Source organism: Macrobrachium nipponense, chromosome 21, assembly GCF_015104395.2.
Source record: "Macrobrachium nipponense isolate FS-2020 chromosome 21, ASM1510439v2, whole genome shotgun sequence".
Taxonomy (NCBI): Eukaryota; Metazoa; Arthropoda; class Malacostraca; order Decapoda; family Palaemonidae; genus Macrobrachium; species Macrobrachium nipponense.
This window is the reverse complement of record NC_087212.1, coordinates 74,049,863-74,064,181: the sequence shown is the minus strand read 5'-3', so window position 1 is coordinate 74,064,181 and position 14,319 is coordinate 74,049,863. Positions and strand designations below refer to the sequence as shown.

Genomic DNA, 14,319 nt, shown 5'->3' with positions numbered 1-14,319 from the left:
CCACGGTTCAAGATCCGCAAAAGTCATTGCTTCACACCTTACGGTGCGATGTATATGACCTTGCAATAGCCAGGAAGAACTGCAGAAAGCACATCTTGGCCGATGCGTCTATTCACCATGAACCTAATAGACTCATCAAAGCTTAGGTCTGGGGAGCAAACTTGTTCCCTGAGACCGTAATGAACAGAATCCCGGGCGAAGCAGCTAAGGTCAACCAGAGCTTGCGAGTTCGCTGGGGCTTGATCCCCAAGAGGAGATATGAATCCTCGGGAACACAGCCCACGGGCATGAAAGGAGCAAAGGGGTTCTAGTCTTCCTAGACGACGTAACCTCAAACATTGATACAAGCTGTTCCAGTGGGCCAGCTAGGTCAACCATCCACCTCAAATGGTCAGCCACAACAGTCTGTGCTGCTGTAGAAACAGCCCTCTCAGCAGCACCCAAGCTCGGCTTCTTTACCTCTTCCCCGGCCATACGGCCTCCGATAAGAACCAGGTGTATGTCACGGATACAACAGGTTCACAAGAGGTAGCCGAGCCAGAGCAACTTTCCGTAGAGCTGGCGAAGAACTTCCGGCAAGGAACAGACTTCACAGGAAGCCGGTGCAACCGACTTTCGACGAACCAGTGAGACTCCTCAGGTAGGAGGAAAGCGGTGGTTATTCAAGAACCGCTAGGAATCAGCACTTGGTCGAACAGCATAGTATCAAGAGGTTGGTGTGGAGTAGGGAGAAAGGCCCTCCTCCATCAACCAAAATTCATCAACATCCAAATGCTGGATAAGATAAAGGACACCTAAGACTTTCTGTAGAAGAAAGTAATTACAGGTGCAAATATTTAGAATTTTGGGGACGCTTCTCCAGCGATTCCTTGAAGATTCAATCGAACAAAGGGTAATATTAGACTTGTCTCATTGAAACTCATATATTCAATACGACAAGTTCCATATGCTAACTGTTTTCGCAGGTACGGACCTTACCTCCCCGTGGAGCCGTCACAATACCTATAATCTTATACTTACTTACTATCCCCTTCCGGTAGCAAGTCACTTCCGCCTTTTCTTAGGATTTCGCCTTTTTCTAGGCTTCAGACTAGGCAACAGGCTTACGCCTTCAAATAAGGCTATTTGGGCTTATCAGAGCACCCAGAATATTTACAAGATAGCGGAAACAGTAGCGCAATATCTGAGAACCCGAGGGATGAGCCTAGTAATCTCCCAGACGACTGGCTCATCTGAACTATAAACGTCAAGGAATGTCTCAAGGCAACCATAAGTGATCATTTCTGGAATTCTTAGGATTCCAAATCACAAGGAATCCCTACACACTCCGACACCACGGTTTCAGTGTTTAGTAAACAATGGGACCTCAAATCACACAACTTTCGATCCCACCGGGGGAAAAAGAAAGGAAATAGCAAGGCTGCGAGACAGTTCCTCAAGGCAGACAAGCATCCCAGAGGAACCAGAAAGAGTTCTAGGTTCACTCCAATTCGCGTCAGTAACAGGGACTCTACTAAAGGCCAACGGAAGACTATATTCCGGGTTTGGCAGAGTAGAGCGACAGGGAATTGCGAAACAGAGTTCCCACATCCTGCACAATTTACAGAGACTCCGTCCATGGACAGAAGTCAAGAATCTGACAAAATCATCACCGGTATGGTTCCCTCCGCCAAGTTTAGTGGTCCATATGGATGCTTCACTAAGCGTTTTGGGAGACTACCCGCCAATATGGAAACGCTCAGGACACTTGGTTCCTAACGCCCTGCTAGCTTCATAACAGTGTTTGGAAGCCATGACAGTATTCTATTCTTAGAAACTCTCCTTAGAGAGCAGCTTTCAGCCAAGCCACATATCGGGTCATGATAACAATATTTTCATTGACAACAAGAAACAGTGGCATCTGTCAGCAACTCACTTGGCAGGAGAAAGAACCTAGTGGCAGACACACTGTCAAGGACAACTCCGCTACAGTAGGAATAGTCCTTAGACAACAGGTCATTTAGATGGATCAGCCAACAGAATCCAGATCTCCTAGTAGAATTATTGCACAGAATCCAACCACAAATTACAATATTTCATGTGCCCTCAATCTGGACCCCATGGCCCAGGCCACGGATACCAGATAGGTTGGAAAATCTGGCAGAGGATTTAATTTTTCCCTCCAATAAACCTACTAAGGCAAGTTCTAGGCTAACTCCCATCCTTCTAAGGACGGATTGGGCTGTTAACCCCAACGGACTCAAGAGCAATTGTGACCTGTAACTAGGGGAATTGGGACTCCGCCTCAGATGGACCCCCAACCCAGACTGGCACGATTAGTATAACACGGCGGACGATTCCTCACGGATTCGGAGGGTCCTAACTTTATGGAATTCATGAATTTCACGGCACAAGAAGATGCCAATATGGATCCTATTAACACTTGTTCTTAGAATCAGACAACGGAAGTCTACGGGGAGGTCCGCAACCATGCGGAAACGTTTCAGCAATTGTCACGAGAGTTGACAGTCCTGACTAATCTCTCCCCTAGTTCCTACAACTCCCTTTTCTAAGCAGTACGATTCTACAGTAACAAGCTAGCCTTTTTCCTAAAAAGACCCAATAGTTATGACGATGAATATGAACCTGGCTGTTACGTTCCTTAGGACCCTGTTTAGAAAAAGCCTACCAGCTAGGGTTATTACCACGACCAAATCTGCTTCAAGGAGCTTCTCCAGTTTGGTTCCACATTGACAGATTCATAATTTCATCGATTCTGAGAACTTGTGCTAGCTAGAACAAAATCATATTGATTTTCTTCCATCCAGAGAAGTTCTAGTATCTCCAGATCAAATTCTTGGCTAAAAATGAGGATCCTCAGAGTAGGTGGGGCCCCAAGAAGATTGCCCCATTTCCACAGGATCTATCCCTATGTCCAGTCAGAACTTGAGATCAATTTTAGACAGAACTTCGAATAAAACTTCAGGTCCTTTATTCATTCGAGAGATGGTGGAACAGTCTCATTTAAGTGATTAAAATATCAATTCTATAATTTTAGATAGGCTAACCGGAATCAATTCCACATGTACATGATGTCCGAGCGGTAGCTCCCTTAATAAGTCACTTCTACCACATGAACTTTGATGACCTTAAAGAAGTATATAAGATGGAATTCAAGTATTTAATCACCAATACCTTAAATCCTTGGAAGCTCTTAAATAATTCAGCAGTGGCAGTGGGGGAATATTGTTTCCCCTAACACAGCCTAGTCGTGTTGACATACCTAGTCGTAAAGACCTTGTCCTTCTTTAGCTCCTTTTCTCTCCTAACCGCCTCGCTTAGTCTCTAGCCTTCATCTCGGGGTTTTTCACTTGGATTGTATAAATGAACCATTCTTGCACTGGTTATAATTAAATACTAATCAGATACATGTAAAATATATAGTATTACTTGTTGACATAGTAATCACACAGGCCTTACCAATAATTATTTGCGGTAATAGTATATACTTACTGGAGTAAGGACCTAGACTTAAGATAGTTAAAATTTGTTTAGATTTAAGCAATTTATTAAATAGAGTAGAATTATCTTAAGTTAGTTTCTCCCTTCCAATAGTCTTATAGAGAGTATATCCAAGCTTGTGGGAACATTTCTCTGTTACTATTTCACGGAGCGACACAGGTTTAGCCCAGAAAAGGGATTTTGATAAAGGAAAAATCTATTTCTGGGCGAATGACCTGTGTCGTCCAGTAAACCCACCCCATCCTTCCTCACCCTATAGGCCCAACTTGGGTGCTATTTTCAGGAATGGCTATCGAGGCGCTAGTAGTAGCGGTAGTGGGCGGTAGAAGGCGCTGGTATGGCGCCTAGTTTGAAAGGGAAATTGACAAAGTTAGAGACTAAATGGCAGAAGACCTCTGGTAGTGGTTTCACTCGCCCCAGATACCATACCGACACCTTAAATAAAGGTGAGCGAGCCAGAATATTTTGGCATTACCATATAATTTTTTTCTCTGGTATTTATAGCAATATTTATACCTTAGAAATGTGTGCTAAAGGAACATTTCACTGGGCGACACAGGTCATTCGCCCAGAAATAGATTTTTCCTTTGTCAAAATCCCTTTATTATTATTATTATTATTATTATTAATGGGCACAGATTTAGCTGAACCATTTGCGAGTAAATCCAAAACTAGAACAAAATTTTGGTGAACTAGCACATGCTTCCTTTGCTTGGTGGTTAATACTGGTCTGAGCTTACCAAAACTGTTAAGTGTATGGAACTGACAAACTGGTGAAGCTGTAAAGCTCATTAGTGAAAATAGGACACCAGGTCCTGTACAGTACTGTTCCACCAAAACCATGTACAAGCAGTCCCCAGTTATCGATGGGGATTTTGTTCTCAGCGGGATGCTGATAAGTGAAAACCGCCATTAACCAAAACTCTGCGATTTATGGTGCCAATAACCGGTTAGGTATGTTATGGGGCCATGGCTCTATTTTGGAACTCAGCACATTATGGCACCATAAATTGCTGATTTTATGGTGCTGGTCAAGCACCTTAAAACCAGATTGCCATTAACAGAGTCCACCGATAACTGGGGACTGCTGTATGTACCAGGTGGTACATGTAGGAATAATAGTTATGATTGGAAACCGGATATGTTGCATTTTATTTTGCAAATAATCAAATCATTAATTTCATTTAAAAGAAAAGAAACCCCATTTAAAGCAAAAACAAGCTTTTGTTAGTGTTAAAATGTACAAAACTGATATTTACCTTTTTTGGCATACTTCCCAAGACTAAATCTAATTCTAAATCAACTGGATTCATCTTAGTTGCTGGTTTTCTTGGGCATTCTAAAGAGGCATTGATGTCCAGTTTCTCTTCAATCAGTCGCACCTGTTTATTTTATTATAATATTAGTGTGTATTCCAATGATTCATTGCATAAAGTGATTCACATATTTATTGCTTTGATTTCAAAATTAGGAACTTAATGTATTTGTAGCCAAGAAGCAGGCAGTCTAATTAATATCACAAAAACATAAATTGCAAGATTAACAAGCCACTTAACTTTCAAAGTAAAAGTTTTTTGTCATTAACTGTTGTATAATTTCTTTCTTTGGTATGGATGTATTAACATATGAAAGAAATTTAAAAATTACAAATATTCTAAATTCAAAGTAATGCATAATGTAACAACATTAAGTACAAAAAAGTAAACTTATTCAGATGTGTCTTTAGACAATAATAAACACCAAAATAGGAGATTTCTACCTGGTACAAGGTTTTTTACACATCAGAACAGTGGCGGGCAAACTTTAAGAGTGAGGGCAGCATCAGTGGGCTATGAAAAGTCAAAGGGCTGCACCTTTTAAAATCGGGTGGTACTCTTTTAAGGTAATACAACATATAGACAGCATGGTTAATAAAAACAAATTCAGAATCCAGCACAAGCAATTTACAGTAATGGGAAAAATGTTTCTGGTCACAATTCTGCTTTACTATTCGTTTAAAGTCTAGCACAAGGTTGCTGGTAGAAACTCTCATCACTGCATTTAAGTTTGCGTCTGACAACATGGACCTATTCTTGGACTTATTTGTCTTTATGCAGGAAAAACTTTGTTCATAGATGTAAGTGGAACCAAAAATAGAGAATAATCTGGCAGCAAAATTTCTTAACATGAAACACATTGAAGACAGAGTGACTTGTAAAACTCTACTAATGGTAAAAAGTGAAACATTTCCTTCAATGAATTTTCAGATTGAATGTGTAACAATTCAAGCTGTAATTCATTCGGGCCTGCATTGATATCAGCAGAGAAATAAATTAATTTAATAAGTTGAATTTAAGCTCAATCTGTCTTAAATCCTCAAGCCTTCTTTCAAATATTTTATTTTTGTTATTTTTTTCTAAAGGTTTTCACAGGCCACACAGAACCCTGTGGAGGGTGGCAGTTTTGCTCACCACTGCATTAGAACATAAATACAGTATATATTACAGTTATAAATACTGCACATGAATGTTACCTTCTGATCACCAGTGATAACACCAACAGTATCGATGGGGCACCTCTCTCGTTCCGCGAGACATTCTAGATCACCAAGTTGATCCTCAGGAACAAGAATGGCATTTGATTCTTGGTACTCAGCTCCCCAGATTTCCAGTGTTGACAGACTAGGATCTCCCACGCTAAAAGACTTACTGTATATATCACCACCTGCACCCTCCATTAGTTCTTTCAGTACATTTGCTGAGGAAGAATTCATCAAGAAATTTGTATGTAGAGAAAGTGTCAAGTTTTGCTATAAAAAGGAAAAATAAAAACTTAAGAAAAGTAAACATGATGAAAAGATAATGGAGACCACTAAGACCCCAGAGAATTTTCTCCATGCCCTGACCACCATAAACAAAGAAGTTACAGTTACTGATAATAACGATAGAATGGTATTTGTGTGTGGAAAGTGAAGGGTAAATAAATTACTGATAAGCAAGCAGTTTTCATTTCACCTAGGGCAGCTTTCATAAAACTAATGGGGACTTCTTGAGTCAAGCAAACTCCTTCCACCCACCATCCCCAACACACCAGGTAGAACTTGGAGTCCTATGTTAGCTTAGATTTGGATGCATTGCAGTAATTACCATGGATGTTTTTGCACCTCTCTCTTTCATAAGGGTAATTATTAAAGATTACACACACGATTCATTTTTTTTTTTTTTTTAACCATTCTGTTTGGAGCAATTCACTGATTTTAGTTACCCCCTCAACTTCATTCGGCTAAGGACAGGCTCCCCCTTTATTTAACTCGTTGTTTGAGTTGATTTTTACCAGGCTTTTTTTTTTCTTTTTTTTTTCACTGTTCATCAACATAAATTTCTTGTTCACATACAGGTTAATCCAGTTACAGTTGGTGTGTGGTAAATTCTTTGTCTGCCAAGATAATTCTCAGCTTTGATGATTTAATTTTCTGATTTTCACCTCTTCATTTGAAAAACTACTAATTCTTTTGGGAAAGCCCAAGGCTTAGTGGTCTCCATAAACTACTTCGTAATATAACAAACACTTATAGTAATCAAAGCTAACTCTCCTTGAAAGAAACTTCATTTTGGGAATTTGTTTCTTTGGGTATTTACCATTCTATTTTTCATTAACTGTGTACATATGCATATTCATGTTTTACAGCACAAAAAAGACAAGAACATACACAAAAAATTATAGTATAAAATAAGAAAGAGTCAGCTTTCCATGAGAAACCAAACATAAATTAAGTTCTATGGTGCTACTCAACTTTTTTGTAGGGATAGGTTTCAGAGCCCACTGCGGAAATGTAAAACCCCACTAAAAAAGCTTATTATGTACATAACTACAAAATGCCATGTACCCTTTAAACAAAAATACTTATAACTGCCTATTTTAACCATTCATTGCCTAACTTATTGCGAAAAAGGCGAATCAAGTGATAATTTTAGAGATACGTACAGCCCATAGAAAAATAAGTGAATCTGTGAACGTTCCTGTAAAACATGAAAAATATTTTCCACATAAGTCTGCAACAAAGTGAAGAGCAGAAAATGAAGTCCAAAAAAATGGGGTAGCACTGTATGTATTTATACAGCATTTGCTCTGAAATTACATATGTACAGTACCTTCAGGAAAATAAAGGATACATACTACTATATATAATTAAAGAGAAATTTAACCATAAATTATTTTTAATAAGATAGCAAACTATATAGGTACAAGTAATGAATATCTCATACTCAAATTGATCAAATATATTGTACAAAACAGAATGAGAAATGAACATATAGCATTTTACTTTATAAATTTTATCCTCCTTACCATTTCCCCCTGCCCCTTGGTCGTGAATTGAAAGAATTGGGTTCCGTTCCATCTCAAGACAACCTCGAATCACTCTGTTGAGCTTTTGTCCCATTTCAGCATCACCTCGTTGCACTGCACCTAAATCTCTTGTTGTAGTATTATCCCCCTGTACCTAAGAAAGATTAGATTCAAAGTGAAAGAATACATGTTCAAATTTCAAATTTCCTGTCTGTCTGTTACAAGTTCTGTAGCATAAACTGGATTCAACATTGTGTAAATTTATATTTAATTATGAAGTAGAGAGGAAAATAAGATAAGAAAATATACTGGAAGGAAAAAAAGAACAAGAGTAATATTACTTATAGAATTATAGTGCATCACAAAGTAATTTACAAACGAGCTGAAAGAAACCAATAAAAATGATCAGCAATAGACCTACACCAGGATCAGGCAATGGGCTAAAGACTGAATACTCAACTTTTCCCACCAGAAGAAGTCAAAATGTATGAGTCAGGTTTTAATAAATAGTAAAGGAAGTAGGAGTTAAAAACAGGTTTTGACCTACAACAAACCTATTTTTGGTAGTCACTGTTGAATCTTCTGAGGAGTTACTCTCCATGGTGTGTGCCAGGGCCCCATGGTGACTAGACTAATATCAACGAAAAATATCTTTAAACTTGGTTTTGTAGTAGGGTATTGTGTTGTAATGACAAACACTATGACACGTGATAGAGTATAATGGACATAAAGACAAGGAGCCATTTTGTCTTGTCTTCAGTGAAGCTGTACCCGGTTTCCCACATCAAGACTGCAGAAGAAGTGACTATTGTGCATGCACATCGGCCATCTTGTTTTACAATCGGGCCAGTTAACCCTTAAACGCCTATTGGATGTATTTTACGTCGAGATAAATTGAATTTTGGGTGCCGACCAGACGTAATTTATGTCGACAGAAAAGTTTTTTAAAAATTCGCGGAAAAATACTTATTGGCCTACCAGCCTAAAACTTTTGAATCACGCGCCTTGGGAGATGCTGGGAGCTCACATATCAAGGTGTTGTTTTGTTTACAATCGTTACGCAGGTGCGCAAGCGCAAATTACTTTCTTATCGCACTAAAAAGTATCAGTGACACATCTCGGAAATTATTTTGTCACTTTGACATAATTTTTGCACAGTTTTAAATTAGCCGTTACATGGAGTATTATATGTGAAAATGTGCGTATTTTCATGTAGAATACAACAAACAAAAAAACTCATGATTGTAGCTTTTATCAGTTTTGAAATATTTTCATATAAATTACGATAAGTGCCAAAATTTCAACCTTTGGTCAACTTTGACTCTTCCGAAAGTGTCAAAAAACGTAATTGTAAGCTAAAACTCTTATATTTTAGTAATATTCAATCATTTACCTTCATTTTACAACAAATTGGAAGTCTCTAGTACAATATTTCGATTTATGGTGAATTTATGATAAAACTTTTTCCTTACGTCCGCGCGGTAACTTCCGAAAAAATCATACGTGTGATTGTCGTAATGTTTGCACCATTTTAAATTAGCCGTTACTTAGTTTTATATATGGAAATGTGCGCAATTTCATGCACAATACAACTAAAAACAATCCATGGTTGTAGCTTTTATCAGTTTTGAAATATTTTCACATAAGTGCGCTGTGATTTTTTGAAAACAATATTTTTTCCGCTTCGGCGCTCACACCGAGACCCCCTAGGCATACGGGAGACGATTTTTATTATACCCCTTAGGCGTTTAAGGGTTAAAAGACCAAGAACCATTACTCTGTTGGTCAACGCAGGATGAACCTTTACCCAAATCCCATGGTTTTTTGTTAGGGAAGTGGGAGGGTTTTGAGAACTCAACAGCGATTACCAAAAGTAAGTTTTTCCTATGTCAAAACCTGTTTTTTGATACTGTAGTCACTGTTTCGTTCTCAAAGCATCGGATTTGGGTAAAGGTTCATCCTGCATTGACCAACTTTGTAATGGTTCTTGGTCTTTTAACCAGCCCGACCGTAAAATAAGATGGCCAATATGCATGCGCAGTACTCACTTCCACAGTTTTGATGTGGGAAACTGGGTACAGCTTCGCTGAAGACAAGACAAAATGCCCTCTTGTCTTTGATCCCAATATACTCTATCACATCATAGTGTTTATCATTATGACACAATACCCTGCTACAAGATCAGGCTAAAAGATATTTCTTTGATATTAGCCTAGTCACCATGGGGCACTGGCACACACCATGAAGAGTAACTCCTTTGAGGATGAAACAGCGACTACACTATCAATAATACACGACTATGATGTTTTGAGATTAAGAGGTAGATCTAATAAACAATAATCATAACATTCCACGATCCTCCCTGATTTTCATACCTACATGGCTAGAAATTGTGGTATCTGAAATTTTGAAATTAAATAACATACTAATGGTACTCTAAATAAAATATGAAAGTAAATATATGTTCCAATCCATATGAACCATTATTTTTTATTATTTGGTTATTTAGTCACACCCATCATATATATATATATATATATATATATATATATATATATATATATATATATATATATATATATATATATATATATATATATATATATATATATATATATTTTCTGGGCTCAGCTCGTGTCGGCCTATGAAAGGATCCTTAATATCATTCTTTCTAGGTAAAATTAATCTAAAATTACCAGAGAAAAACAAAATTAAGAAAATGTCAGTAAAACTGACTCGCTCACTCTTAAAAAGAAGTGTCGGTATGATAATAGGGGCGAGTGTGGAACACTACCACGAGACAATCACCAATTAGAACTTCCAATCAGAATCCCCCCAAGAGAGAGCCGATACCAACGGGCGATGCAGCCGCTACTACTACTACTAGAGGACGCCACGGACAGCAGCGCCCCTAGCGGACATCCTTAATTTTTAGCGCTAGCGTCAAGACGCCAATTTTCCTTGTGCTGTGCTATTTCTGGATTTATCACTGTATTCTACCATGGAACGCTCAGCTATTGCCACGGCTAAGTTAAGTAACTCATAAGTAATATTTTACCACATTTTTATCTTCCGGGTACCAGTATTTTCCTCTTAAATAGGTCATATACGGTTCCTGGTTGTCTTCGTGGCGGCGCCATGCTGCCTCGTAAGAATTCCCGGTCCTCCATACTGGGACTTCTTATACTTATGGGCTTACTATATTACGTTCATTGTTTTTACATCGAGTTTTAGCTAGTTCAGCCCTCCTACCATTTCTCTTAGTTTGGTATTTAGGGCTATTATTATTATTTATTCCGGCCCAGCATCCCGGCTCTTGCTCTTCATCGGCTATCCTTGGCTCCGAGTAGGCTCTGTTTCTTGGAACAGTCTGCCTCCTCCTGGGCTTGCTTTTTCTTTTACTAAAAGTGTCTTTTCCATCTTTTCGATGTATTATTTATTACATTTAGGGTGTTAGGCTAGCCTAGGTGCTTGTTCCTTGTATTGGTACAGCCTGGTTCACGTGGCCCTCTCACGTGTTGCTGCCCGCGGCCTAGGCCACTTGCGGTCACGTGTCCCATCGCACCTTACCCTGCCCCCGCCCTCCCCTTCTGGTATAGGGAGGAGCTGGGGGACCCCTTGGTTGTCATGACAACCTCAGTTGCCTTCTCTCACTACTTCTCTGAGGCGGCCAGGGGTTCCTCCCAGCGGGGGGTATAGGGCCCCCCCCGACCCCTCCATGAGGTACCGGGTCTCCCATTGGCGGTGTTGGTGAGCGGGTGGAGGAGTAGGCCATCCCTCCCCCCCCTCCTCTCGCTCCCGCCGTGTTACACCGAGACCTTCCTCCCCCCTCCCCAGTTGCTCAGCCACCTGCCTCGCTATACGAAAGGAGCCTTCCGTCGCAGCCGGCGCACCCTTTGGTTATAGGTTACTGGCTCCGCTAGCGAGCGGGGTGGGCACCTCTAGTGGTCGGTTGCTTGCCTACTATATCCTTACATCTCTCCCCCGCTAACCGGAAGAGAGCTTGCTTCTTACCCGCGGCACTCTTCTAGTAGACGGGCGGAGGGAGGTTGTTTTATTATTACTATTTTTAAGGATATACCCTAATTTTACAATGAATTGTGTTATATGATTAATTTTATCTTCCATCCCCGCCATTTTCCGTCGTGGTTTCCTTTTACCACCACTCCTGGTTGGTTTCTCTTTTGTGTCTCCGCCATCAGCGGAGCTATAGCCTAGAGCACACAACCAACCTGGTTACCACACGTATTTTGGCGGGGCTCTGGTTTAATCTAACTTTATCGCTCCGGCACCAGCGGAGCATCTGTTAGACTGTAAGTGTTTACCTGGTACTCATGTATCTTTCCACTTACAGGCTACCAACTGTCAGGTCCCAGCGTGTAACGCGACGCTGTTCGACCCCTGTGGACACGATGAGTGTACGTCTCACGCCCCCTGTGCCACGTCTTACAACGAGATGATCGTCTGGCACCCTGAAGCCTGCGCCATCTGCTACGACCTGGTCGGTCAGCTGGGAGATGGGGTAAGTCCGTTATAGGCTTACTTATCATTTTACTAACAACTTTTAGTCATAAGTTTGTTAACCACCCCGTTCCACCATTGGAAGCTAATCTCGCCTTTCTTTCAGGCTACTGGTGTGAGGGAAGTCGCCCTCGCCACCCTGAAAGCGTGGGTGGGCGGCTTCGGGAAGAACGCCGCCAAAGGCCAGCCCTCATTCCTGGATAAGAAGCTGGCCGTCCATGATCTTCCCCGCGGGAGCAAGTCGACCGGTTACGTTGACCCCTTGTCCGCTGCCCCTCTGATAGCCTCCATCCAGCAAGACCTCCAGCAATCCTTTGGGGTCGTAGCTCCCAGGAGTCGGTCCCGGACGGTCGCTGCCCTGGACCTTAACATCGAACCTATGGCGGTAGGGGTGGAGGATTTGTTGGTTGAGGTAGGTGTGTCGGGCGCCCAAGGTCTTTCCTTGGGTGCTTCTGGATCTTCTCCTGTCCCCTCTTCAAGTGCTTCATTCCAAGGCTTTGTGGGATCTGAGATCCCTACCCGCTCTCCCGCTCTCTCTGTACCCGCAAAGGTGAAGGGACAGAGAGAACCGAAGACTCTGGCCAAGACAACTTCGAAGAAGTCGTCTTCGTCTTCTTCGGCTAGGAAGTCGTCGACTTCCTACGCCGATGCGGTGAAAGCGAAGCCGAGCTCTTCTCACCCAAAGAGCTCCAGAAGCAAGGCTTCTAAGGAGAAGGCTCGCGCTCCCGCCGAGCCACTGCCTTCTCCCGCCTCCACTGCTTCCACTCGGCTACGCCGGTAGGGGTAGGCAAGGTCCTAGCACCTTTGATCCCTCTGCTTTCCCCAGCAGTGGTGATGCAACAGGTGGGCGAGCTGGTTGGCTCGCAAGTCTCCGCCCTGGGGACACGGTTCGAGCAGATGTTTGCACAGTTGTCAAACACTCTGTCTCAGTCAGGCCAGTCAATTCAAGATCTCTCTAACAGGATGAGAGAAAATGAGGACCGAGTAGCTGGGCTATCTCAGGTTCCTCTTCCAAGTCTCCCAGCGTCAAGCACTGGGATTTCTCCAACTCCCGCCATATGACTCTTTGCCAGCTTTCTCTATGGAGAACCCATGGAGAGTAGCTGCCTACGCTCCCGTTCAAGGATGGGATGATCTCTATCCCGGAGTGTGGAACTCGAAGGATTGAGGACTTCGAGTTTTACCCTCCGGGTCTGACGCAGCCTTTCATCGGTTATGCTAGGCTGACGCCAACGGCTCTGACGAGGGAAGACAAGATCTCTAAAGGAGTCGGTCCTATATAGTAGAGATCTATGACTCAGCGGGAATGGGTTCACTGCCTTGAGGACTGGGAGTGTACGAACACCAAACTCCAGGCCTACAAGAGTCTTCACTATTTTCGCGACGGAAGAGGAGGTTTCTCTTCCGTTCGCCACGAAATTAGTGGAGAAGTCCCTTCAGCAGTCCTCAAGGATGAGCCCATCCCACAGTTGAGGGAGGCGGAGTCTACTTCTCCACTCTTCCCGGCTTTCGGAGAATTGTGGGAGAACTTGCCAGCTACATTCACGCTTGGTAAGCTCAAACCGGACTGCGCCATGGACCAGTTCGGCGAGAAACTACCAAGGCTGCCGGATTCCCTAATCCAGGCAGAGTTTGATGCGCGACCAGGTTTGGCAGGTCCCTCAATTCCCTTATAATTACGGAAATGGCTGCCCTCTCTTATGCTACGGAACCGCTGTTCAAGATTCTGGCGAAATCTCAGTTCCAGACGGTACTAACGGACGCTTTTGACTTCTTCCAGGCTAGGAGGAACTGCCGAAAGCATGTTCTACAAGAGTGTACCATTAGGCATGAGCCGAATAGACTCTTGGCCTCTAGCATGTAGGGGAGCGGATCTCTTCCCAGAGTCCGCGGTTAACGAAGTACACCACGAAGCTGCTAGGCTCAACCAGAGCCTTAGAGCTAGGTGGGGTATTTCCTCGAAGAGGAAAC

At 42.0% G+C, this 14,319-nt stretch overlaps 1 protein-coding gene across 1 annotated transcript in view; it reads right to left on the bottom strand.

Moving 5' to 3' along the window:
* Nucleotides 1–14,319, bottom strand: part of LOC135198173 (phosphoribosylformylglycinamidine synthase-like) — a 210,516-nt gene that overhangs the window by 102,053 nt on the left and 94,144 nt on the right. Inside the window, 3 exon segments of the mRNA XM_064225692.1 lie at nucleotides 4,761–4,883; nucleotides 6,014–6,237; nucleotides 7,828–7,981. Of these exon segments, the coding sequence (XP_064081762.1) occupies nucleotides 4,761–4,883; nucleotides 6,014–6,237; nucleotides 7,828–7,981 (501 nt within the window).